At 36.9% G+C, this 25,875-nt stretch overlaps 2 protein-coding genes across 2 annotated transcripts in view; both read left to right on the forward strand.

Moving 5' to 3' along the window:
* Window positions 1–1,932: 1,932 nt before the first annotated feature.
* On the forward strand, window positions 1,933–21,145 carry LOC103505019 (titin-like). Its single transcript, XM_017442226.2, has 4 exons — window positions 1,933–2,028; window positions 12,679–13,453; window positions 19,439–20,506; window positions 20,634–21,145. The coding sequence occupies exons 1-4, from the start codon at window positions 2,017–2,019 to the stop codon at window positions 21,143–21,145; spliced, it is 2,367 nt and encodes a 788-aa protein (XP_017297715.1). The 5' UTR covers window positions 1,933–2,016.
* The window catches only part of LOC103505020 (acetylcholine receptor subunit alpha-like), a 33,264-nt gene continuing 24,815 nt past the window's right edge, over window positions 17,427–25,875 (forward strand). The window contains exon 1 of the mRNA XM_017442227.2: window positions 17,427–17,795. The gene's annotated coding sequence lies outside the window, so the exon portion shown is untranslated. The remainder of the gene's footprint in view (window positions 17,796–25,875) is intronic.

Consider the following 25,875-nt stretch of genomic DNA (forward strand, 5'->3'; position numbering starts at 1 on the left):
AAATGATTTTGTGCCAATATGAATCCGAATTTATCAATTATCTCCCGAATTGAATTCAAATTAATCATAGGTAGATAAGTCTCTTCCTCGCCAAGATAAGTCCGCCAAAGAGTGTTAAATTCTGTGTATCACACTTAATTATTTGATTAAGATTGCTTGCCAACCTAAATACAAATTGAATAGATATTATGTTTCAATCTCTTCTAACTGTTGTACGTAAGCTGCTTATTTATTTACATATTTAATATGCACAACAGATATTTTTGTATATAAAATGAATAGCTCATCTCTAAAGGGGATTTAGCTAATTACAAAAGCCCTAGTTCTAACTAAACCTAGCATAAAGGAGGTAAAGGATACGTGGAAAGGGAATGAGGAGATAAAGAAAGATACTGCCATATATGATTTTGTGCCAATATGAATCCAAATTTATTAATTATTACCTATATCCCAAATTGATTTCAAATGAATCATAGGTCGATATTATGTAAGATCAAAGAGAATAAAAGCCATGATAAATGAGGAAAGGAAGAAAAAGGGGAGAATCTCTTTGGATCGCCACTCGTCAGTGATCTTTGAAAACTGGTCTATGTAGTTTTCCCTCAGGAAACCCCGTGTTTCCCAAAAGTTCCCGAGCCGCCAATTCATACTCATCGGCTCATCCTCATCATAAAAAAAAAATTGAATTAAAATCTCTGTAATATTATTCTCCAATTTGAACAGCTTGGACAATGTGGCTTTGGTTGGAGAAAGAGTGGGGATAAAATTTACCTTTTATTTATCTTAATACTTGATGTCTACAGTTCATGATTGGCGCTAACCTCCAACCAATCTTGTGACACTCTGATACTCACAGCGGAGTGATGCTGTTATTCACATTCACCCATTCCTGTGCTTCCTAGACAATCCTTCATCCTCACGAAGGGCTATTGGTTACTTTCCAAAAGGAGGTCGAGACAAAAAACTAAAAGTCAAGGTCAGAAATGATGATACAAATAAGATGAAAAATAAAATTAAATAAAACTGGGTGGTTCATCAAAATCACAATTTCACAAGAACACCGACCGCGACCGAGAGAACTTATTGAACAGTCCGAGTAGGTATGTGGCTACGGGTTGAAGTAGGTAGTTGGATCATTGAAGTTGAACCACACAGAAAATTCAAATTTAATAAATTAGCATAAATAAGTTGATTGGACCAAAACATAAAGAACCGGATAATCGAAATACGGGTAAGTGTACCATTTATTCGCCCACCTAAAAAACGTACCATTTATTGGCCCACCTGTACCATACGCCACATAAGTCTGAACTGGAACGACTTTCAAGATCCAATTTCATCAAAAGAAAGGCTTAAAGAACTGCTATCGATCAAAATTGTAGTCATAAAAACAAAAATTAGAAAAATAAATGTGGGCAGGTGGGCCAATAAATGGTACATTTTTTAGGGGGGCGAATAAATGGTACACTTAGCCTAAACCTAGCATAAAGGAGGTAAAGGATACATGGAAAGGGAATGAGGAGATAAAGAAAGATACTGCCATATATTATGATTTTGTGCCAATATGAATCCAAATTTATTAATTATATCCCAAATTGATTTCAAATGAATCATAGGTCGATATTATGTAAGATCAAAGAGAATATAAGCCATGATAAATGAGGAAAGGAAGAAAAAGTGGAGAACCTCTTTGGATCGCCACTCGTCAGTGATCTTTGAAAACTGGTCTATGTAGTTTTCCCTCAGGAAACCCCCGTGTTTCCCAAAAGTTCCCGAGCCGCCAATTCATACTCATCGGCTCATCCTCATCATAAAAAAATTGAATTAAAATCTCTGTAATATTATTCTCCAATTTGAACAGTTCGATCAGCTTGGACAATGTGGCTTTGGTTGGAGAAAGAGTGGGGATAAAATTTACCTTTTATTTATCTTAATACTTGATGTCTACAGTTCATTCAGTGTTGTGTAGTAGTGATCTCAACTTTAATCTAAGGTTGGGAAGTCCTTTTAGGAATCATGAAGTTCCAGGTAAATAGAACAATTTATTTATTTTTAGTTTTGGAAACTTGATTTGCTTACAATGTTTGGGAACGAAATAATTATGAGAAATTTAACAAAGTCATAGCTTCTTTATTATTATACCCAAAACATCATACATAGATAGGTACCTACCTACATAGATTTTGGATTTTATGGATTTTCTAAGCCAAATTTTCGGAGCATAAGATTCTCCTTTTCGTAAAGCGCCAAAGAAGAAAAATAGAACGACTTTAACTACATATGTTGTGTAATGTTTAGCTCAGAATTTGGAAAGGAGTTTAAAAATAATTAAAGAATACCAAAAATCGTCTGTATAATATGGAGAAAAATTACTTGCGCAGAATTTTCGTAATAGGGAATTTCTTTCTAACTGTGTACGTACAAATTTAGGCTCGATAAATTGGCGAAAAGTGATAAATAATTATGTTATTAAATGAAAATTTTCGTGTACCTATTTAAATTTAAATTGGATTACTCTGTTTTATCAAACTCTTACTCGAATTTTACAATTTAAAAGTTTTACATTTTAAATATGTAGAACAAATTTTTCGATCAGTTTATTTCAACACTCTATGATAAGCTGATAATTTTTTTGTAATATTTTTATTCATACTTAAATTTTCAAAAATTATAGAACGTCGAAATGATAGGCTTTTTAGAGTTGACAAAACGTGTATGTATTGAAGGCACAGTAGACCTAGGTTCTAATTTTTCCTCGTATTATTTAACTCATTAAAAATATAAATATCTCACGTAATAAAAAATACAAGGAAGTCCATTCTTGAAATTCTGAATCGTAAGGACAGTCTAGAGTCTAGACACAATCAATTCTTGACCTATACCTACTACAAAATTATTAAAAACCACGTACCTACCTACTAATTGGAAGGAGTTTACCTAGAAATATCTATTTAATTTACGTAAAATTTAATTAGTAATTTATGTAGCTTTTTAGAGGCTAATTAGACACAGTCATACATCTCAATCTAACTGATAGAATTATTATGTCATCTAGTATTCTAGTAGATAATTATTAACAAATAAATACCTACTACATAATAGATTTGTTGGGTTGAAAACCTCCTTCAGGAAAACAAGAGATAATTAAATACATAGGTACCTACATGAAACCATGAAAATGAATAAATAAATTAGTTTTGAAATATTTTTTTTTTTTTTTTTGGACCCTAAAATAACCAGGATAAGTACTAAGTAGAATACTAATAATACCTGGCCTTATAATTATTATCATATTAAAAAGTAACTAGTACCTAACTAGCTATGTACTTACCTTGAAAATTGAGGGAATCAGCGTTACAAAGCAAGGTCCAGATGTGTTCCAGACAAAATTCAGATTTATCCAAACCAACCAAAGATTATGTACCTATTTAGAACTCTAGACTCACTTTTTTCGAGGCTAAAGAACCGTCAAATAATTAAAAAAGCCCCAGTTTTGTAGCTCAGAAGTTGGAAGTTGAACTCGCAATTTGGGGGTTGCAGTTCAAGTCCCAGAAGCGGCGTAAAAAATTAGTATATAGTATCATCTCGAGCTGGACGTTATTTGTAAAATCTTTGCCTACACATAATAGGTAAATTGTAATTTTTTACCGCCATCACCATACAAGATTATATATTTAAAATTCTAGACTTTTTTTTTCGAGGCTAAAGAACCGTCAAATAATTAAAAAGCCACAGTTTTGTAGCTCAGAAGTAGGAAGTTGAACTCGCAATTTGGGGGTTGCAGTTCAAGTCCCAGAAGCGGCGTAAAAAATTAGTAGTATCATCTCGAGCTGGACGTTATTTGTAAAATCTTTGCCTACACATAATAGGTAAATTGTAATTTTTTACCGCCATCACCATACATATTTTTGTATGTATTCTATGGGGGGTACATCCCAACAAAAATAGACAGGACATTTTATTTTATTAAAGTTAAAATAAGAAAGTGGAAAAAAGGAAATTGCTTCTTTTTTTGGAAAAATAAATATCCTCCAAAAGTGGGTGGCCCGTGTTCCTATAGGAGTCCCGCAGGACTTTTACTTATAATTCCACTTTTCCCCACCAGGTTCGTGGAGTGACCGGCACTGCCGTCGCAAGCCATGCATGCTCCTGCTGAGAAGGAAAAAGAAAAGGGAGGAAGAGGAGAAGGAGGGGTGGTTGTCCTAATTAAAAAAAACTTTCACTTTTTTCTCTCTTTTATGACTTGATCGTAAAAATTCAAAACCCCAAAAAGCACTCTAACAATCTACAATGTGTCCCAAAATATTTGACACTCTTGGCCTGCCATAGGTATTTTCTTCTTCTTCAATAGGTTTGATGGAGGAGACTGTAGGTCGAAGAGAGAAGGAGGACAGGATAGGAGAAATTCAGCCGTTCCGAGAACGAACCTTATAATTATCATCAGGATAAATACAACAAGAACAACAACAACACCAAACCGCACGCTTCTAAGAGGTCAAGGTAGAAAACGATGTTCTAAATACTCGTAGTAAATGCTCGTTACTCGTAGGTACTCTAGGTAAGTAGCCTTATATACGATATTAAATTTGTCCTAGATTACCCTAAGGTCTAACAGGTCCCAAAATCTAGTGAAAAATTTACATTTGTGTGGTGAATATGTTTGCCAAATTTCCTCAAAGTTGAATAAATCTTTTAACAGATATATACGGACCTAAGTGAAACAAACAATCAAACATACCTACAGACCAACAGTTGAATGAAAACTTAGAGCTCTCAAAAAACGTCCCCTAAGGATCCTCCGTAGGCCCTAAAACCCTTAGGATTAAAACATCAGAAACCGTTTACTTATTATTTCGCTCTCCCCTATTGCAGGAAAAATCAACTCGCTATTCGGCGTATGTGAAGCTCTGGACCCTCTGATCTACGGACCTATGTACAGTGCTGTATACAGAGCTACTATCAATACACTACCGGGGACTTTCTATCTTTTAGTAGGTCAGTACCTACATAATTATAGTTTTGACATCTTAAAATGGGAAGGAGGGACGTATCCTGACAATGGGTCTGATGGGGAGCTACTATACATTGAGAATGACTTATAAGTACCTACCTACATAGATAGTTATACATTTAAATAATTTATGTAGTTTCCTGGGAATATGAGGATTAGAATTTTATCAAGGAGCACTGGAAGGAAGTTCCAATTATGTAGGTCCGTTCCATAAGTATATACATATGGTTGATGGATTCAATTTTCTTGACAAAATAGATAGGTAGGTAGCTACTTACTCCTACCAGGAAAATTATAGAGTGTTTGGATTGTTCCAGATACCTGCGTTCGGTACCTACAAGGTTTGGTAGAGGGAACTGTAACTGATAAGGTCTTATCGTCCCGAAATCGAATAGAGAAGTAAGACACGACAGGAGAAAGCCAGCCTTTCCGAGAGCAAACATTACCCGTTCAGGATAAAATCCACCTCGGGCGGGAATCGAATCGGCGGCCTAGCGCTTACAAGGTAGATGCTCTACCCTCCGATATAACTAGACTGCATGGCTGTTTTGTACAGAAATGTGTGAGTTTAACTTGTCTAACAACCATAATATTATTCTCACTTACAGATGGCTGTATAAGGAGCATAGGAAGGAGGCCAAAGCCCGCAAGTTGCTCGCTGAGCTTGAAACTCGCAAACCAGATGTGGTTGACTCTAACGGCAATGTCACCATAATAGAGAATGAACACGTTACCAATAGTAATAGTAATAATATTAGCAATACCTCACAGATGTTACCGTTTCCCTAACGTGCACGCTGATGCAAGCTTGCACGCTCCTGGCAACTCTTTCAGCTGCCAAGATTTGCGCTTTGCCAAGAGAAGGGGAAGGAGAAAGAAAGAAAAAGGGAGGTGAATTTATACGGAGAAAACAATGTATGTAGTCAGCTCCCATGGCGTAGTGGTCACTGCGCTCGCCTTGCACGCGGGAGACCCGGGTTCGATTCCCGGCGGGGGGTCAAGAAAGATGTTACCGTTTCCCTAACGTGCACGCTGCAAGCTTGCACGCTCCTGGCAACTCTTTCAGCTGCCAAGATTTGCGTTTTGCCAAGAGAAGGGGAAGGAGAAAGAAAGAAAAAGGGAGGTGAATTTATACGGAGAAAATAATGTATGTAGTCAGCTCCCATGGCGTAGTGGTCACTTCGCTCGCCTTGAACGCGGGAGACCCGGGTTCGATTCCCGGCGCGGGGTCAAGAAATTTGTATCATGCAAATGATTGATTCCGTGACTGGCTGTTGCGCTGCCCACTCAGCCTCGTGAGGAAAATGAGTAGCTACGATATATAAATGCGCATAGCGACCGGTGCCAGCATGGTAGGTAAACATTGGATTTTAGGATTATTAAGATATTGGGAAAATCCTAAAATGTATCTTTTAGGAGGCGCACTCACTGCACCTGCCGCCTTCATCTTCTTGTAAGTAAAACTGCCTGTGTAGCTCAGTGATCAAATGCTTAAAAAAAGGTTTGGTAGAGAGAACTGTAACTGATAAGGTCTTATCGTCCCGAAATCGAATAGAGAAGTAAGACAGGACAGGAGAAAGCCAGCCTTTCCGAGAGCAAACATTACCCGTTCAGGATAAAATCCACCTCGGGCGGGAATCGAATCAGCGGCCTAGCGCTTACAAGGTAGATGCTCTACCCTCCGATATAACTAGGCTGCATGGCTGTTTTATACAGAAATGTGTGAGTTTAACTTGTCTAACAACCATAATATTATTCTCACATACAGATGGCTGTATAAGGAGCATAGGAAGGAGGCCAAAGCCCGCAAGTTGCTCGCTGAGCTTGAAACTCGAAAACCAGATGTGGTTGACTCTAACGGCAATGTCACCATAATAGAGAATGAACACGTTACCAATAGTAATAGTAATAATATTAGCAATAATAGTAATTATAAGTCTAAAGATAATCTGGTTGAAGATAGCACTGACGACAGTGGATTCGATAATCAGGCTTTCGAAAAATGAGGAAAAGGTTCCGTTTCGGTTACAATATTTTGTGTAATATCTCTTGGTAGCGCTGTCAAACTGTTTTGACCTCTCCCTTTCTCGTGTGTGTATTTTTTTTTTCTCACACAATTTTGTCCAATTTTCATCAAATAAAAACTGGAGGAAAAAAAAAAGACATCTATCAAAAATTAATTAAAAATACGAGGGACAAGAGTACCTAACGAATAACGAATCTGTGATGTTTACACAGTGGAACTTTTTTTCCCTCCTTGTGGATATTTCAGTGGACATATTCAGGGTAGGTCCACAAGGAAACCCTCTGCCCAACAGGGTGACAACGAGGGATCATCATCATATTCAGGGTTGGGCAAAACAGGGTTTATGCAACTAAAGCGACCTCCCTGGTTTACGCAACTAAAGCAACCTCCATGGCGTAAACTAAAGGACTTGAAATTTTGTATGTACGAATCCACAGTAGTCCACAAATGTGACTGTTTTGATTAGACGTGGCGGAGCGCTACTGTGCTCCTTAATTTCTAGGTAAATTATAGTATGTGAATACTAAATACCTAAAGTTTAGTAGATCTTTTTATTAAGAATAAAAATTGGAATTTATTGACAAAAGTTACAATTAACAACAAAGTAGGTATAGATTTCACAGTCAGTTTGTGGTACATATTATGTATGTGTAAGTAAGTTGTAAATAAGTATGTATTATGTTTGTTTGTTTCACCATAGGTAACTCTCGAAAATGTGGATATGTCATCAGTGAATTTTATTAGATTTACATACTTCTACATTATACCTAATTATCTTTCTATAAGAGTTATTAGGCTATTTCTTTGACATGATTGTGTTGTAATTGTAAATTATCCCCATGTAAATATCTGCTATGACAAAATTATATTTATATTGAATATAAGATATGGAGTCTGCTATTTGGAAATGCCAACAAAGCTTGTTTTATTTTACCAATAATTGTTATCGTTCTTTTCTCCTGAGGTCAGCAACTTTTGACTTTGCAAGCCTTAAATGTTTTGGCTTCATAAGTGTCTTTTTTTCGCCTTTCCCGTAGGTATACACTGTATACAGACCAGAAAGGCGTTTTTCGACAGCCTCTCAATCAGACCCAACTAGGGTGATTGCTCTGGGCCTCATAATGAAAATGCTTAAAAAATCCTTGCAAAAAAATCTTGAACTTTCATATATAGAACCTCTTTTCTATCTTTGGAATAGATTCAGGAATTTTTGTTATTTCTCATTCATACAACCTAGGACCTACCCACATACCTACCAGCTCTACATAATATTCAAGAGGAGGGAGAGAATATTGAAAGCCATATTCCATGATGTTATTACACCCCAGGTTGTTATTGTATGGCGCCATGGAATATCATGTGGGAACAAAACATCCCATTCAACCGTCCATATCCAGGGGGAGAGGGGATTTTTCAATGAAAAATTAATATCTAATTATATAAGTAGGTAAGTTCCTCATATCTCAAACATACTAACCTATACGTATACAACTTCACTGAATGCTGGAAATATTTAAAAGGCCATTCTCCATACCTGATACATACCTATGCATTATGCACCTACCTCATATTTCTCTGACAAAATACGAACTCTCATCCTCTCTCTCTTTCTCTCCCTCCCTTTTTTCCTCCATTTCTCTTTCTCTCGTACTCTTCCTCTCCCTCTCTCTCTCTCTCTCTCTCTCTCTCTCTCTCTCCCTCCCTCCCTCTCCCTTTCTCGTGTGTGTATTTTTTTCTCACACAATTTTGTCCAATTTTCATCAAATAAAAACTGGAGGAAAAAAAGACATCTATCAAAAATTAATTAAAAATATGAGAGACCAGAGTATACCTAACGAATAACGAATCTGTGATGTTTACACAGTGGAACTTTTTTTTTCCTCCTTGTGGATATTTCAGTGGACATATTCAGGGTAGGTCCACAAGGAAACCCTCTGCCCAACAGGGTGACAACGAGGGATCATCATCATAATCAGGGTTGGGCAAAACAGGGTTTATGCAACTAAAGCGACCTCCGTGTTTTACGCAACTAAAACAACCTCCGTGGTTTACGCAACTAAAGCAACCTCCATGGCGTAAACTAAAGGACTTGAAATTTTGTATGTACGAATCCACAGTAGTCCACAAATGTGACAAGAATGTAATACAAAACTTTCGGCGAAGGTAGGTGCTGCGGTTGGCGGTATTTTGTTCGCTTTTTGGCGGTTTTCAGCTATACTGACTAAACGTTTAGAGATATTATTGTAAAAGTTATACAATAGAAGAACACCTGAATAAGTATCATTCTATAGAATAAGGAAAGTCGTGTGATGTTCCCACCAGATTTTTTTAGACTCTTTTTTTCCCTATCCCATGCCCATGTCAGCTTGAAATGTTGCAGCCTAGCAGAAAGCCCGTATAATCCACGAGTACACCTAACTCACCTAAAGGGATTTTGTTTTTATTGTTATTATTATTATTATTATTATTATTATTATTATTATTATTATTATTATTTTATTATTATTATTATTATTATTATTATTATTATTATTATTATTATTATTATTATTATTATTATTATTATTCTTTTCAATCCTCTATGTATTTATTCAAAGAGGTTTCTAAGTACTCAACTCCTCAGGTGGTACTTGGTGTACTTACCGTATGGTTAGGTAGATTGTTTCGTTTGAGAATTCGATGTAGTTCGCTCAGGGCGACCACCCATTTCGTTTTCTCCGTATCCGAGTCTGCTAACATGAGCGTGTGATTTTTGGTACCAGGGGGATCCATTAGAGAGGTGGTTATCTGAAAGCAGAAAGTGAAGCAGAGAATAGAACTCTATGGTCCGTCTCACATTGAAAGCCGCGCGACTTTGAGTAGCACTCGGTGCAAAACCGAACCTATGATTTAATTTTTATTTCTAAAGTTTCCATCTATTTTGATAATTAAGGAGCGCGGTAGCGCTCCGCCCCGCCAAGTCAAGAAAGTTTGACCGCGCTACTAGAGATATACAACATATCAAACAGAACTTAACATTTAAATCAAAATGGTATACCCATTCGTAAAAGCAATATTTGTACCACGAATGGGGAAACGGAGTCTGTAGAGGGTTTCTATTCTATCATTTTCATAGGTTTCATATTTTACTAAATCACATCGTTTTTGAAATTAATTCAATAGGGCATATTATGTTCAATAGTTAACTTAGAAAATCCAACCTTTAGATCCGGTCTAAAAGCTAGTTTGACCAAATTTTCTTGGTCCAAATTGGTACACGGTATCAAAAAAAGTTTGCATTAGGAGGGATTTGAACCCGTGACCTTCAGAGTGTGCGAATGGTGCCATGGAGGCCATTTCATAACCAACCTACAGACACATAAGATTCGGATCAATGACATTGACAATTCAAATGTCACCTGAACTGGTTATACATTTAATCTTCAACACAATTCTTCTCCGAGAACCAGTTTGTCACTTGTCAGGAATTAGATCCCACTTTGGCACGTATAGATTCACGCAAACATGGCTAGCCAGGTAGAATCGAAAACATGACCAAGTAGGTGGAACTTTATATTGGAAGAATTCTGCTCAGCTATGTCTAGACGTCTAGACCAGTGATTCCAATCTATGATCTGCAAATTCTGCAATATATCTTAAAATAAAGATCAATAAAAAGCTTTGTCTGCTGAAAGCTGCAGCAGTAATGTTTGATGAGGATTCTATTTGAAATAGGAGCTAACTATTTTATTTAATATACCTTATTTATACTGTCGGCTAAGACTAAAAAGTCCCATTATGCCAACAGTTTAAACAGGCCTCATTTATTTATAAATTATCGAGGATGACCAAAACGGCACCTTGACCTCTTACAAGTGGAAGAACCATGAAGTCCAATCTATTCTAGTCCTAATTAAATGCATTTCTGGGTGCGAAAATTATCCTTGACAAGAAGTGTAGAAGAAGAAGATGATATCAAGTAATATTTTGGGAGTTGATTTTTTTTTTAAGTGAACCTAGGTATGTGTATAATAATTTGTTGACAAGTATTTGAATCAGGGTCATCTAAAGCTCATCTTCATAGTCTTGATTTTTTTTTTTTTTTTTTTTTTTTTTCAGTGTACAATAAACTTTTTTATTTTTTTTTTTTTTTTTTTTTTTTTTTTTTTTTTTTTTAGGGTGCACTCGGAAATTCCAGCCAAAAGAAACTCATACTTTGGGGGGGGGGATGGAAAAGGCTGATCAAAACCATGACTAATTCGACTAGTATAATTTAGGTACTATCATATTTTAGCAGTTCTAATTTGGGTGGTTGTGATAACAAAATGTTAACCAGGCAGAAGGAACAAATAGTATCTATCCAGTTGTGCATAACCAAAACATGTCCTCAGAGATCTAAATCGGATCCTTTCCTCCTGGGAGCCCGGGAATCAGCTCCAGGTGCATTAATACTTATCAGTTACCAAGAGAACATTTACTATTTATCAAGGAAATACTTACCATTTAACAAGGAAGTACCTATTTATCATTCCCTTGCCCCCCACTTACCACTCGCACCACCCAAATTATCGCAAAAGAAGAGTCTCAGAAATCAAATTAGAGCAGGTACCCCTATTGGTATGAAAAAAAGCAGATGATATTTTGGACATTGGATGCTAAACTGGTTCCAAAGATGAGCAAGATTTGAAATAACTGCGGCGCGTGAGACGGTGTGCTTTTATTTGAAGGAAATTACTACTTGAGTAGTGGGCAAAACTGAATCAAAACTGTATTAGGTAATTTCGGGTAAAATTTGTACCAAAACTATCAAACTGAATCGAAGTAAAGAAGAGTTGGATTTACCTTTCGGAAATGGAAAAGATTCCGATGGGAGGCCATCTTGGATTTCCTATGGTTTTGTACAGGCACTAACAAGCCAAAAGAATGGAAACGATCTTCAGAAGGGGGGAAATTCCAAGAATAAAATAGGACTTTTCTCTACATAAGTAGTACCTATACCTACTTATAGTCTGTACCAAATCCAAACTGAATCCAATTCCAACTGTGAAAATGTCTTGCAAAATTTGAAAAGTCAAAAGTTACCTCTAGTTTTTTTTCTACTTAATTAGGTAGTAAAATATTAGAGTGTGCCAACAAGTATTAAATGATTTTGTGCCAACATGAATCCGAATTTATCAATTATATCCCGAATTAAATTCAAATTAATCATAGGTAGATAAGTCTCTTCCTCGCCAAAATAAGTCCGCCAAAGAGTGTTAAATTCTGTGTATCACACTTAATTCTTTGATTAAGATTGCTTGCCAACCTAAATACAAATTGAATATTATGTTTCAATCTCTTCTAACTGTTGTACGTAAGCTGCTTATTTATTTACATATTTAATATGCACAACAGATATTTTTGTATATCAAGTACATACATAGGTTTAACATTGAAAAGGATGGAGAAAATTATAAATAGGTATAAAAAGATATTAATGGTAATAGCCACCAAAGAGGTTGCCACTAAAGACAATTAGTTTACAACTACGGTTTATTAAACTCATTTCATTATGTAAATAACATTTATCTGAATCCAAAATAAGATCAAGTGGTCCTCAAGAATTGACTTTGGTACTAGTTAGACTAGTTTTCTAACTTTTCTTTTCATTGTTTTGTTTCAGCTGTTAGGAGTGGTTGCTTTAACCACACTTTGCGTTGTTGTAAGCGCAAAGAGTGTGGAATTCAAATTCGACCGTAAATTTTTCAACAACGACAACAACAAAGGTCAAAAACGTCAGTTGGGAATCGACAACAATAACCAAGTAAACTCTATCCAAGATGAACTCAACTCTGCCGATGTTGTTTCCACCTCTTCTCCAGTGAATGATGCTGCCTACACTACTGGTGCCGTCACTTCTGGCCCAGCCTTCGTCTCCACCACTGCTGCTCCAGCTCTTGGTGACTACAGAGGTCTGAACAGTATCAGTGCTGGTGCTCCAGTAAGCTCTGCCATCGGAAGCTCTTACATCTCTGGAAGTTCCTTCGGTAGTGGAATCAGTTCATTCGGTGCCGGAAGAGGTTTTGGATACGGATCTTCCTACTTGGGATCTGCTCCAGCTTTCGGAAGCGGTTTCGTCAGCTCCACCGTAGCTCCAGCTTTCGCTAGTGGTTTCGTTCCCTCCACCGCTGCTCCACTGAGAGCCGGATCCATCTTCTCATCTGGTCCAGCTTACGGTAGTGCTTTTGGAAACGGTTTCATTGGCTCCACCGTAGCTCCATCTCTAGGATACAGTTCTTACGGATATGCTGCTCCAGTCGTACAAAGCGCTCTGGTAGAGAAGACCGTTCCAGTCCCAGTTGTACAAACCCAAGTTGTTAAGCAACAAGTTCCTGTTCCACAACCATACGCTGTCCCAGTCGAAAGACCAGTCCCACAACCATACCCAGTCGAAAGACCAGTCCCATACTAGTATAGCTTTTCGTAATAGGGAATTTCTTTCTAACTGTGTACGTACAAATTTAGGCTCGATAAAAGATCATTGGCGAAAAGTGATAAATAATAAAATTAAAATTATCTTATTAAATGAAAATTTTCGTGTAGGTAGGTACCTATTTAAATTTAAATTGGATTACTCTGTTTTGTCAAACTCTTACTCGAATTTTACAATTTAAAAGTTTTACATTTTAAATATATGGCCTTGCTGCTTAGCGTGTAAATAAATAAAAAAAAAATATGTAGAACAAATTTTTCGATCAGTTTATTTCAACACTCTATGATAAGCTGATAATTTTTTGTAATATTTTTATTCATACTTAAATTTTCAAAAATTATAGAACGTCGAAATGATAGCCTCTTTAGAGTTGACAAAACGTGTATTTATTGAAGGCACAGTAGACCTAGCTTCTAATTTTTCCTCGTATTATTTAACTCATTAAAAATATAAATATCTCACGTAATAAAATACAAGGAAGTCCATTCTTGAAATTCTGAATCGTAAGGACAGTCTAGAGTCTAGACACAATCAATTCTTGACCTATACCTACTATATGTATAAAATAAATACCTAAATCCCCTGCGTAACCTTCCTATGTAGATACCTGGCTATCTAAACCACCTAGCCACCTACTATACTAACCAGGGCCTTATTTGGGGGGGGGAGGGCCCCCCCTTCCCCCCGAGCTTCATTTTTCTCCTTTACTGCAGGCCAGACTCAGAAAATTTGGAGCATACACAAGGTAGCAGAAAAGCCTGATTAGTTACTCCCTGACTGACTTTGGGGACAATTTTCCTCAGCAAAATACGAACTGCCATAAAAAAGGTAAAATAAAGTTTGGAAATGTAGAAAGACATGGGTGGAATATACAGAAGTTGTGGAAGAAAAATACCTCCTGGAAGGAGTTTACCTAGAAATATCTATTTTTAATTTACGTAAAATTTAATTAGTAATTTATGTAGCTTTTTAGAGGCTAATTAGACACAGTCATACATCTCAATCTAACTGATAGAGTTATTATGTCATCTAGTATTCTAGTAGATAATTATTAACAAATAGATACCTACTACATAATAGATTTGTTGGGTTGAAAACCTTCTTCAGGAAAACAAGACATAATTAAATACATAGGTACCTACATGAAACCATGAAAATGAATAAATAAATTAGTTTTGAAATATTTTTTTTTTTTTTTTTTTTGGGGGCCCCAAAAAAAACAGGATAAGTACTAAAAAAAAAAAACCAGTCCCAGTTGACAGACCAGTCCCAGTCACCTATGAAAGAAAAGTCCCAGTCCCAGTTCCTCAACCAATCACCGTTGAGAAGCCCGTCCCAGTTGCCGTCGGTGTTGCTGCCCCTGCTGTTGCCTACAGTGGATTAGCTTACGGTTCCGGTTACGGTCTTGGCTCTGCTTACGGTGCTGGCTACGGACTCGGCTCTGCCTACGGTTCCGGTTACGGAATTGGCTCTGCCTATGGCTCTGGATACGGTTTGGCCGCCAGATCTAAAATCGTCAGTGGAGGATTAGCTTCTGCTTACGGAAGCGGCATTGTCGCCTCTGCCCCAGCTTACTCTGCTTACGGTGCTGGCTACGGACTAGGCTCTGCCTACAGCTCTGGATACGGACTGGCCGCCAGATCTGGTATCGTCAGTTCTTACGGAAGTGGCATTGTTTCCACCGTCGCCCCTGCTTACTCTGCTGGATACTCTTCCTTCGGTAGCATCGCCCCATCTTACGGCTACACTGCTGGAGCTAGAATTGCCTCCCCAGTGAGCACTGTCTCTAGCCTGTACGCTTCCCCAACCAGCGCCTACGGCGGTTTCCTCAAGAGAAAGTAAACACTGACTCTTGAATGACTCAAAATTCATAACTAAATTTTTCAACACCATCCGCCAATGCTACTTTTGAAAATCAGAAAAATCATCAAAATTTCAGTTTTTCTCTAGCTAAATTCTATTTTTTACTCTTTCTTTGTTGAAGAACCCTTTCTGACATTGTGATATTAGGATTGTCCATAGATCACTTGGTTTGTAGTTACATTTTTTCAAGGCATCACATTCATTATACTTCCCTAATGCCATGCATGATACCAAAATAAAGAAAGACAACTACAAATCCATATGTCCTATGTAATTAACAATTTGGAAATTAAAATACTCATATTTGCGTGATCAAAGTTCAAAGAAATCATTATTTTTAACCTCAAAAAGCATTTCTCAGGTTTCAAATCTCAGGAACAAAGAAACAGTTTCGTTATAGGACATTTTAAATAAGAATGTTGTATACAAGAGATTTCCACTTAGGAATAGACACCCTAAAATATACCTATTTTAAGCCTAGTCAAATAAAATTATATGTGAAGAAATAAAAGAAAAATAAATCTACCACTAATTATTTCTAGTTCAATCCACTTCATTACATTTTTCAATTCCACTAGCGTCTTCAATTTTGTCAAATTTTGAAGATTCATCAAAGGCAAAGAGGGTCCTAATTCCTGTAAAACTTTATCATTTGGAACTTGAGCCAAACTCTTTATCATACAAGATTCTTATGGTGTTTACAGAGCGAAAATAAATCGAAATTCAAGTTGCACAATTCTAATAAAGCTTTAGCGTTCTTCTTGATACCTATCTAGGTATTCTAGGTAGATATAACAACTCTTGAATGACTCAAAATTCATAACTAAATTTTTCAACACCATCCGCCAATGCTACTTTTGAAAATCAGAAGAATCATCAAAATTTCAGTTCTTCTCTAGCTAAATTCTATTTTTTACTCTTTCTTTGTTGAAGAACACTTTCTGACATTGTGATATTAGGATTGTCCATATATCACTTGGTTTGTAGTTGCATTTTTTTAAGGCATCACATTCATTATACTTCCCTAATGCCATGCATGATACCAAAATAAAAAAAAAGACAACTACAAATCGATATGTCCTATGTAATTAACAATTTGGAAATTAAAATACTTATATTTGTGTGATCAAAGCTCAAAGAAATCATTATTTTTAACCTCAAAAAGCATTTCTCAGGTTTCAAATCTCAGGAACAAAGAAACATTTTCGTGATAGGACCTTTTAAATAAGACTGTTGTATACAAGAGATTTCCACTTAGGAATAGACACCCTAAAATATACCTATTTTAAGCCTAGTCAAATAAAATTATGTGTGAAGAAATAAAAGAAAAATAAATCTACCACTAATTATTTCTAGTTCAATCCACTTCATTACATGTTTCAATTCTACTAGCTTCTTCAATTTTGTCAAATTTTGAAGATTCATCAAAGGCAAAGAGGGTCCTACTTCCTGTAAAACTTTATCATTTGGAACTTGAGCCAAACTCTTTATCATACAAGATTCTTATGGTGTTTACAGAGCAAAAATAAATCGAAATTCAAGTTGCACAATTCTAATAAAGCTTTAGCGTTCTTCTTGATACCTATCTAGGTATTCTAGGTAGATACAACTCTGCACAACCTATATTAGTTAAAGCTGCGAACGAATCTTTAAAGATCTACTTGGGTACATCTCATCAATAAAAACACAATAAGGCCCGTATCATCAAATTGAAAATTGAGGCAAAAGAAAGTAAAAAAATCAAATGCAGAATTTATGAGGGTTGTTTATTTTTCGATTTACCTCCCACACTCCTTGGTACAAGTAGGTATCGTTCAAACATCTTTTCTCACAGGAGAGGGGGCGCCAAATAAGCACATTCTTTTTCAAATCATTTCCACTTTTACAGTCACAGAAGAAGGGGGCAGCTTTTCGTGAACAGGCCCCCCGCGGGACACAATGGGAGAAGAGGAAGACTCTTAGGAGATGGGGAAGCAAGGGAAAGTTTTCCACGGAGTGATAGCAACGCACGCGCAATGCCTTCCCAACTTTTCTCTCCACATTACATAAAAGTTCAATATGGGGAGAGAGGATACAGCGCCTCTTAATATTTCAGTATTCCACGTAACGTAACTTTTGCTCCACAACTTTTCCAGGCAAAAATTCAAATGTGAAAAAATATTTCAATTTTAAATTTTTTGACAAGTTTCTTTTCTTCCTGTGTTTTTGCTCAGTAGTCTTTTTTACCCGAGTGCCAAACTTAGTTTCTAGTTTTCTTTCGATGTTCCATCGTAATCTTCCGTGTTTTCCTATATGTTGGAGAAAAACAAAGGTGTTTGCAGTTTGTTTGTGTGTTTTCAATTGATTTGAAACAATGCCCTGTGTTAATTCAGTGTTTTTCTCAAAAACCAAGATGTGTTTCCCGTCGACAATACTCACCTATTTTTCCTAGAACAATATTTTTGGTAAGTACCTACTTTTGGAACTTTCAAAATATTTTACAATAATTTGAACAATTTGAGAGATAAAAGATAAAAACATTAAGAGTTCAAAGTGAAATTTTATTTCCGCTCTGCCATTGAGAAAAATAATGTCAAAATCTAACCTATATTTTTTTTTTATCAACACACATTTTCACTTCCTATCTTCCCTTGTCTTCTAAGAGGATGTTGTATTTTTTATCATTGACCTAAATGCTGAGGGCTAGGAGTGGTTGGAGATGTTTCCTTGTTTCCAAGGGCGGATTTACACGAGACTGAGGGCCATGGAGAACATTGTGACCATTGTCTACTTGGCAATTCTTTAAACAAACCATATCTAAAGTTCCTAGCTGAAAAATGTGGATTTTACTAGTTTTTTACTTTCCTTATCCTATAGCTATAGGAAGGAAAGTAATGTATATTTTTTCCACTTCAAAAGACTATCTTGCTTCTTAGACTGACTGCCCTAGGGTCCCCAAGGTCGCGGGTTGATTAACACTCTCGATAAACTTTGTCGTCAATAAGGTTCGTTATCGGAACTTGCTGGCTTTCTCGGAGTCCGTTTTACAAGTTTAGTCCCGATAAATTTGGAATTCAAGTCCTCTTAGTTCTCCGATCCTGTCCTTTTCTCTTCGATTTCGGGACATAAAACCTCTCTTGTTCCTTCTATCAAACCTCTTCACAAAAAAAAAAAAAAAAAAAAAAAAAAAAAAAAAAAAAAAAGACAATGTGGCTTTGGTTGGAGAAAGAGTGGGGATAAAATTTACCTTTTATTTATCTTAATACTTGATGTCTACAGTTCATTCAGTGTTGTGTAGTAGTGATCTCAACTTTAATCTAAGGTTGGGAAGTCCTTTTAGGAATCATGAAGTTCCAGGTAAATAGAATAATTTATTTATTTTTAGTTTTGGAATCTTGATTTGCTTACAATGTTTGAGAACGAAATAATTATGAGAAATTTAACAAAGTCATAGCTTCTTTATTATTACTTATACCCAAAACATCATACATAGATAGGTACCTACATAGATTTTCGAATTTATGGATTTTCTAAGCCAAATTTTCGGAACATAAAACTCTCCTTTTCGTAAAGCGTCAAAGAAGAAAAATAGAACGATTTTAAGTACATATGTTGTGTAATGTTTAGCTCAGAATTTGGAAAGGAGTTTAAAAATAATTAAAGAATACCAAAAATCGTCTGTATAATATGGACTTCGGTAGTGGAATCAGTTCATTCGGTGCCGGAAGAGGTTTTGGATACGGATCTTCCTACTTGGGATCTGCTCCAGCTTTCGGAAGCGGTTTCGTCAGCTCCACCGTAGCTCCAGCTTTCGCTAGTGGTTTCGTTCCCTCCACCGCTGCTCCACTGAGAGCCGGATCCATCTTCTCATCTGGTCCAGCTTACGGTAGTGCTTTTGGAAACGGTTTCATTGGCTCCACCGTAGCTCCATCTCTAGGATACAGTTCTTACGGATATGCTGCTCCAGTCGTACAAAGCGCTCTGGTAGAGAAGACCGTTCCAGTCCCAGTTGTACAAACCCAAGTTGTTAAGCAACAAGTTCCTGTTCCACAACCATACGCTGTCCCAGTCGAAAGACCAGTCCCACAACCATACCCAGTCGAAAGACCAGTCCCATACCCAGTGCCAGTTGAAAAGAACGTCCCAGTCCCATATCCAGTTGACAGACCATACCCAGTCCCAACCCCTGTCCAAGTCGAGAAGAGAGTCGAGGTACCAGTCCCACAGCCATACCAAGTTGACAGACCAGTGCCAGTTGCCGTACCACAACCATACCCAGTTGAAAAGAGAATTGAAGTACCAGTCCCACAACCATACCAAGTTGACAAACCAGTCCCATATGAAGTCCAAGTGGAGAAGAGAGTTGAGGTACCAGTCCCACAGCCATACAACGTCGAAAGACCAGTTCCATACCCAGTTGACAAACCAGTACCATATGAAGTTCACGTAGAAAGAAGAGTCGAGGTACCAGTCCCACAACCATACAACGTTGAAAAACCAGTGCCAGTGGCTGTTCCTCAACCATACGAAGTTGAAAGAATTGTTGAAAAGAGAATCGAAGTACCAGTACCAACTCCATACGAAGTTGAGAAGAGAGTCGAAGTACCAGTCCCACAACCATACGAAGTCCAGAAAATTGTCCATGTTGACAGACCAGTGCCACAACCATACGAAGTTCAGAAAATTGTCGAAAGACCAGTCCACATTGACAGACCATACCCAGTAGAAAAGATTGTCCAAGTTGACAGACCAGTCCCACAACCATACCCAGTTGAAAAAATCGTTGAGAAGCCAGTCCACATTGACAGACCAGTCCCATACCCAGTAGAGAAGATTGTCCATGTCGACAGACCAGTCCCACAGCCATACCAAGTTGACAAAGTTGTCGAAAGAAAAATCGAAGTTCCAGTACCAACCCCATACCCAGTAGAAAAGGTTGTTCACATTGACAGGCCAGTGCCACAACCATACACCGTTGAAAAGGTTGTTGACAGACCATACCCCGTTGAAAAGGTTGTCCACGTTGACAGACCAGTCCCACAACCATTCACTGTTGAAAGAAAAGTCCAAGTTCCAGTCCCACAACCATACACCGTCAATGTGCCAAGACCAGTCCCAGTTGACAGACCAGTCCCAGTCACCTATGAAAGAAAAGTCCCAGTCCCAGTTCCTCAACCAATCACCGTTGCAAGTCCAAGTTCCAGTCCCACAACCATACACCGTCAACGTGCCAAGACCAGTCCCAGTTGACAGACCAGTCCCAGTCACCTATGAAAGAAAAGTCCCAGTCCCAGTTCCTCAACCAATCACCGTTGAGAAGCCCGTCCCAGTTGCCGTCGGTGTTGCTGCCCCTGCTGTTGCCTACAGTGGATTAGCTTACGGTTCCGGTTACGGTCTTGGCTCTGCTTACGGTGCTGGCTACGGACTCGGCTCTGCCTACGGTTCCGGTTACGGAATTGGCTCTGCCTATGGCTCTGGATACGGTTTGGCCGCCAGATCTAAAATCGTCAGTGGAGGATTAGCTTCTGCTTACGGAAGCGGCATTGTCGCCTCTGCCCCAGCTTACTCTGCTTACGGTGCTGGCTACGGACTAGGCTCTGCCTACAGCTCTGGATACGGACTGGCCGCCAGATCTGGTGTCGTCAGTTCTTACGGAAGTGGCATTGTTTCCACCATCGCCCCTGCTTACTCCGCTGGATACTCTTCCTTCGGTAGCATCGCCCCATCTTACGGCTACAGTGCTGGAGCTAGAATTGCCTCCCCAATATCTCTATTGCATCGGGTGGAACAAGTAGAATTGAAAGAGAAAGAATGAAGAAGAAAGAGAAGAGAGTGAAGAACCTTGAAAAAGGTCTAATTTGATTCACAAGAACAAACTCTTGAACGGCTGGTCCTATTTTTTTTTAGCACATAAAGGGATTTTGGATCTCAAAGTTCTTTTATGGATCCGGTAGGAGCCGCTTCTATGGGATAATTTATTTTACATCTTTTTCACACATTTTTTTTTTTTTTTTTTTTTTCAAAAATCTATAAAAAAACTTTTTTTTTTTTTTTACAATTTTTTTTTTTTTTTTTTTTCACAAATCTACTAGAAAACTCTTTTTTTTTTATTACAAAATAAAACCGTCAATTTGTCGCTCAAAACTGTATCAAAAAAATAAAATCCGTCTAAATGTGAACGCCACATAGGGTTCGATCTCGGAACGGCTGACTTTCTCCTATCCTGTCCTTCCTCGATTTCGGGACGATAATATCACCTTTGTTATAGTTTCTTCTATTAAACCTAAAACAACCGTTCTCATTTAAGTCACTCATACGAAACTAAAAAGATCATATTCCAATCTCTCCTGCTTTTTTATCCGACACGAAATATTTTTGAGGGAACGCAGTTCCCATGTCCCTCAGGACTTGTTTTGGAAAGTTTCTCTCCTGTCTGAGGAAAAGCTAACGTCTCAAGAAAACGATTTTCAACTGATAATAAAATTTTCAAAAAGGTATTAAAAATGGTAAATTCCTATTGTAGAAGAACAGAGTCTTAGTTGAAAATGAGAAAAATAGTCCTGGAAGTGAGTCCTCCTTATCTTAAAGAGACGGATTAAGTAAGTATAAAGGAAGAATTCGCAGAAGTTTTAACAAAACAACAAGTTACCTAGAAACCTTGACATTATGCCCAACATAAAAATCTGAGAAAAAAAAAATATGGATTGAAAAAACTAAACTTTTAAAGATCAGTTGTCCCAACACCAAAACTAAGATGATCTCTTTACAAAAGGACAAAGGTAAATAAACTGGAAGTTATTTGAAAGAAATGGACAAAAAATCTTATGAATGCCTGAAAACTCATTGTGTATGCAATATGCTAGACATTATGAAATTTTGATTTCAAGTTTCAAGATCGTATTTGGTTCACTCCCCCCCTGCCAGCCTAGTTAGCTTGCTTGGTAACCCGTCTGCGTTGTACGCACTAGGTTGCGGGTTCGATTCCCGAACTGGGCGGATTTTAGCCTGAACGGATAATGTTCGTTCTCGGAACGGCTGGCTTTCCTCCTATCCTGTCTTCTTTCTCTCTTCGTTTTCGAAACGGTAAGACCTTAGCAGTTACAGTCCCCTCTGTCAAACCTCCTTCTTCCATTTTCTTTTCCAATAGGTATTTATCATGTAGGTGGCCGACTATGTTGGTAGGAAAGTACCTGCGATATAGGAGAGCGAGTAAAATTAATTCCTGTTTTCAGTTAAAACCCTACGTATGTATAACAATAGAGTGGAAAATATAGGGGTGTGGGAATTTCTTTTAATCCCAAATATTTTTATAGGGTGTGCCAAAAACATCCGGACACTGAGGTTGACAAAATTTCAAAATTATTACCTAGTATACTCATAGGCTCACAATCATTAAGGATAAGACGCAAGGACGGGCTAAAAAGAAGGAAGTGGAGGAGAAAGAGGAAGAAAAGGTTTAAGAAGGGGAGAAAGAAGAAGAAAACAAAAGAGAGGAGCAGGATAAGAAAGGAAGAAAACAAGAAAGAATAGGGGAGATAGAGGAAGAATAGGAATTAGGAGGAGATGAAGAGATCCAAATTCCCCTGAGCATCCTACCGTTTCTCGTTAATATAGTTTTCAATTAGGATTTTTAGCTTTCGTTAGGGATTCGGGGTACCTTTTATTTTCGAGTTAAATCAAGAGATTTTCCGTGAAATTTGTGCGGAAAGATATCTCTATTGCATCGGGTGGAACAAGTAGAATTGAAAGAGAAAGAATGAAGAAGAAAGAGAAGAGAGTGAAGAACAAAGAACGTTGAAAAAGGTCTAATTTGATACACAAGAACAAACTCTTGAACGGCTGGTCCTATTTTTTTTAGCACATAAAGGGATTTTGGATCTCAAAGTTCTTTTATGGATCCGGTAGCAGCCGTTTCTATGGGATAATTTATTTTACATCTTTTTCACAAATCTACTAGAAAACTCTTTTTTTTATTATAAAATAAAACCGTCAATTTGTCGCTCAAAACTGTATCAAAAAAATAAAATCCGTCTAAATGTGGACGCCACATAGGGTTCGATCTCGGAACGGCTGGCTTTCTCCTATCCTGTCCTTCTTCGATTTCGGGACGATAATATCACCTTTGTTATAGTTTCTTCTATTAAACCTAAAACAACCGTTCTCATTTAAAAGTCACTCATACGAAAATAAAAAGATCATATTCCAATCTCTCCTGACTTTTTTATCCGACACGAAATATTTTTGAGGGAACGCAGTTCCCATGTCCCTCAGGACTTGTTTTGGAAAGTTTCTCTCCTGTCTGAGAAGGAAAACATAAACTGAGCAAAATAAATAGAATAAATAAGAAGTAAACAAAGTTTATATGAGACCTGTCGCTCTGGGACCTCTCAGAATGGAGGAAACTGTTTTTATTGGATGAGAAAAACCGTCAGATTTTGGTTTCCTTAAAAAAAAAAAAAAAAAAAAAAAAAAAAAAAAAAAAAAGCTTTACCACAAGAAAAAGGTCAAATTGTTTTCATTGTAAAACTCTTAACCACAATTTATGAATTCAGAATTCAGTCAGCAGAGATGTGTCAAGTGAGGTCCCAGCAGTAATAATAATAATAAATATTGCTTCTTGTCAATTAAACAAGTCCTTTCATTAATTTATTTTGTATTTGAATTTTAATGTAAATTAATTGTTTGCAGAGGAAAACGACTGCATACTATTTTCTGTAATTGAAAATAGAAAGTAAAAATGAACTGTGTTTTATCAATTCTTTCCTCTCTTCTCTTCTCTAGTTTTATTTTGGTCTTATCCAACATTTTAATCAAACTTTACTAATTTACCAGAAACAAATAATAAAATTAAGTGAAGCAAATAAATTTATTGTGATCTCTCCTTTTTTCATTCGCTTTCTCTTTCTTTCCCCTCCTTTCTCTCTCTCTTTCTCTCTCTTCTATTTTTCTCTCTCAGTTTTTGTCCCCGTGTTTCCAATTTCCTTTTCTCAAACCCACATAGTTTTTGCGACACAATACCAAAATAACTTGACAAAAGAATGCAGATAGATAGGTACCTACCTACTCCTTTTGTAATTGGTAGATATCTTGACTTTTGATACAATTAGGTAAATAGGTAGGTACACGTGTTTTTTTCTTCCAATTTCCTTTTCTCAAACCCACATAGTTTTTGCGACACAATACCAAAATAACTCGACAAAAGAATGCAGATAGATAGGTTGATAGGTACCTACCTACTCCTTTTGTAATTGGTAGATATCTTGACTTTTGATACAATTAGGTAAATAGGTAGGTACACGTGTTTTTTCACCGAGGCAGGCATTACTACCTACCTACCCACAAGTTTTTTTTTATATATAGTTTAATTTTATTTCACAATAAAAGTGCTATTTTCTAGCTACTTATTGTATCTCAAGTATCTGACCTATCATATTGCTAAGTGTCAGAAAATCAATATGACAAAAAGATTGTAAAGTACTCTACTGTGATAGGAGGCAGAGGAAGAAGATTGCATGATACAAAAGTACTGCATGATATTGTTGTAAAAGTTCCTACACTCCTTAATGGTGCTTATAAGATTGCCTATAACCCCAGGATTCCATGAAATTATAAGAGAAAATCTATGGCTAGGTAGAGAACCAGAATTTATAAAACCCTACAATACAGAAAAAAAAGTTTCATTTTCTTAGCTTGTTTATGACGGATCAGGATTTTTTTTTTTTTTTTATCAAGGCCGATACAGAAATTTTCCCTGACAAATGTTTTGTTTGATCACTTTGATGATCCTTTCTTATTCTTCTTCTTCTTCTTCTCCTCCTCCCGCCACCTTTTCTTCTTCTTTGGACTTGAAAATATTATTGGATGTGCAAGAGTTATGATCAGAAAATTCAAAGCGACAGTGTGAGAGGAAAGATAATCATTTTTGACAGGAAAAGCACCATCCAGTCCGTCTAGGAAAAGTTTTACCAGAAGACCATCTCTACAAAGACTCTTCAGTTGTCTTTTCCTGTTAGAATTTCCTCCAGATGGTCTGTTTTTTTTTTTTTTTTTTTTTTAATTTTAAGGGAAGTTTGGAAAAGGGTTTTTTTTTGGGGTTTTTTCCCAAAGACCCCATAATTTACTAATTTACCAGAAACAAATAATAAAATTAAGTGAAGCAAATAAATTTATTGTGATCTCTCCTTTTTTCATTCGCTTTCTCTTTCTTTCCCCTCCTTCCTCTCTCTCTCTCTGTCTCCCTCTCTCTCTTCTATTTTTCTCTCTCAGTTTTTGTCCCCGTGCTTCCAATTTCCTTTTCTCAAACCCACATAGTTTTTGCGACACAATACCAAAATAACTCGACAAAAGAATGCAGATAGATAGGTTGATAGGTACCTACCTACTCCTTTTGTAATTGGTAGATATCTTGACTTTTGATACAATTAGGTAAATAGGTAGGTACACGTGTTTTTTCACCGAGGCAGGCATTACTACCTACTACCTACCTACCCACAAGTTTTTTTTTATATATATAGTTTAATTATATTTCACAATAAAAGTGCTATT

This window comes from Diaphorina citri, unplaced genomic scaffold (assembly GCF_000475195.1).
Source record: "Diaphorina citri unplaced genomic scaffold, Diaci psyllid genome assembly version 1.1 scaffold145, whole genome shotgun sequence".
Classification (NCBI taxonomy): domain Eukaryota; kingdom Metazoa; phylum Arthropoda; class Insecta; order Hemiptera; family Psyllidae; genus Diaphorina; species Diaphorina citri.

What these genes read in the sequence shown, in the direction of transcription:
- LOC103505019 (XM_017442226.2), top strand. An exon ending in ACCATACCCAGTCGAAAGAC is followed by an intron (nt 13,454 to 19,438) that starts CAGTCCCATACT and finishes CAGTCGAAAGAC; the next exon opens with CAGTCCCATACCCAGTGCCA. An exon ending in CCCAGTCCCAGTTCCTCAAC is followed by an intron (nt 20,507 to 20,633) that starts CAATCACCGTTG and finishes CAGTTCCTCAAC; the next exon opens with CAATCACCGTTGAGAAGCCC.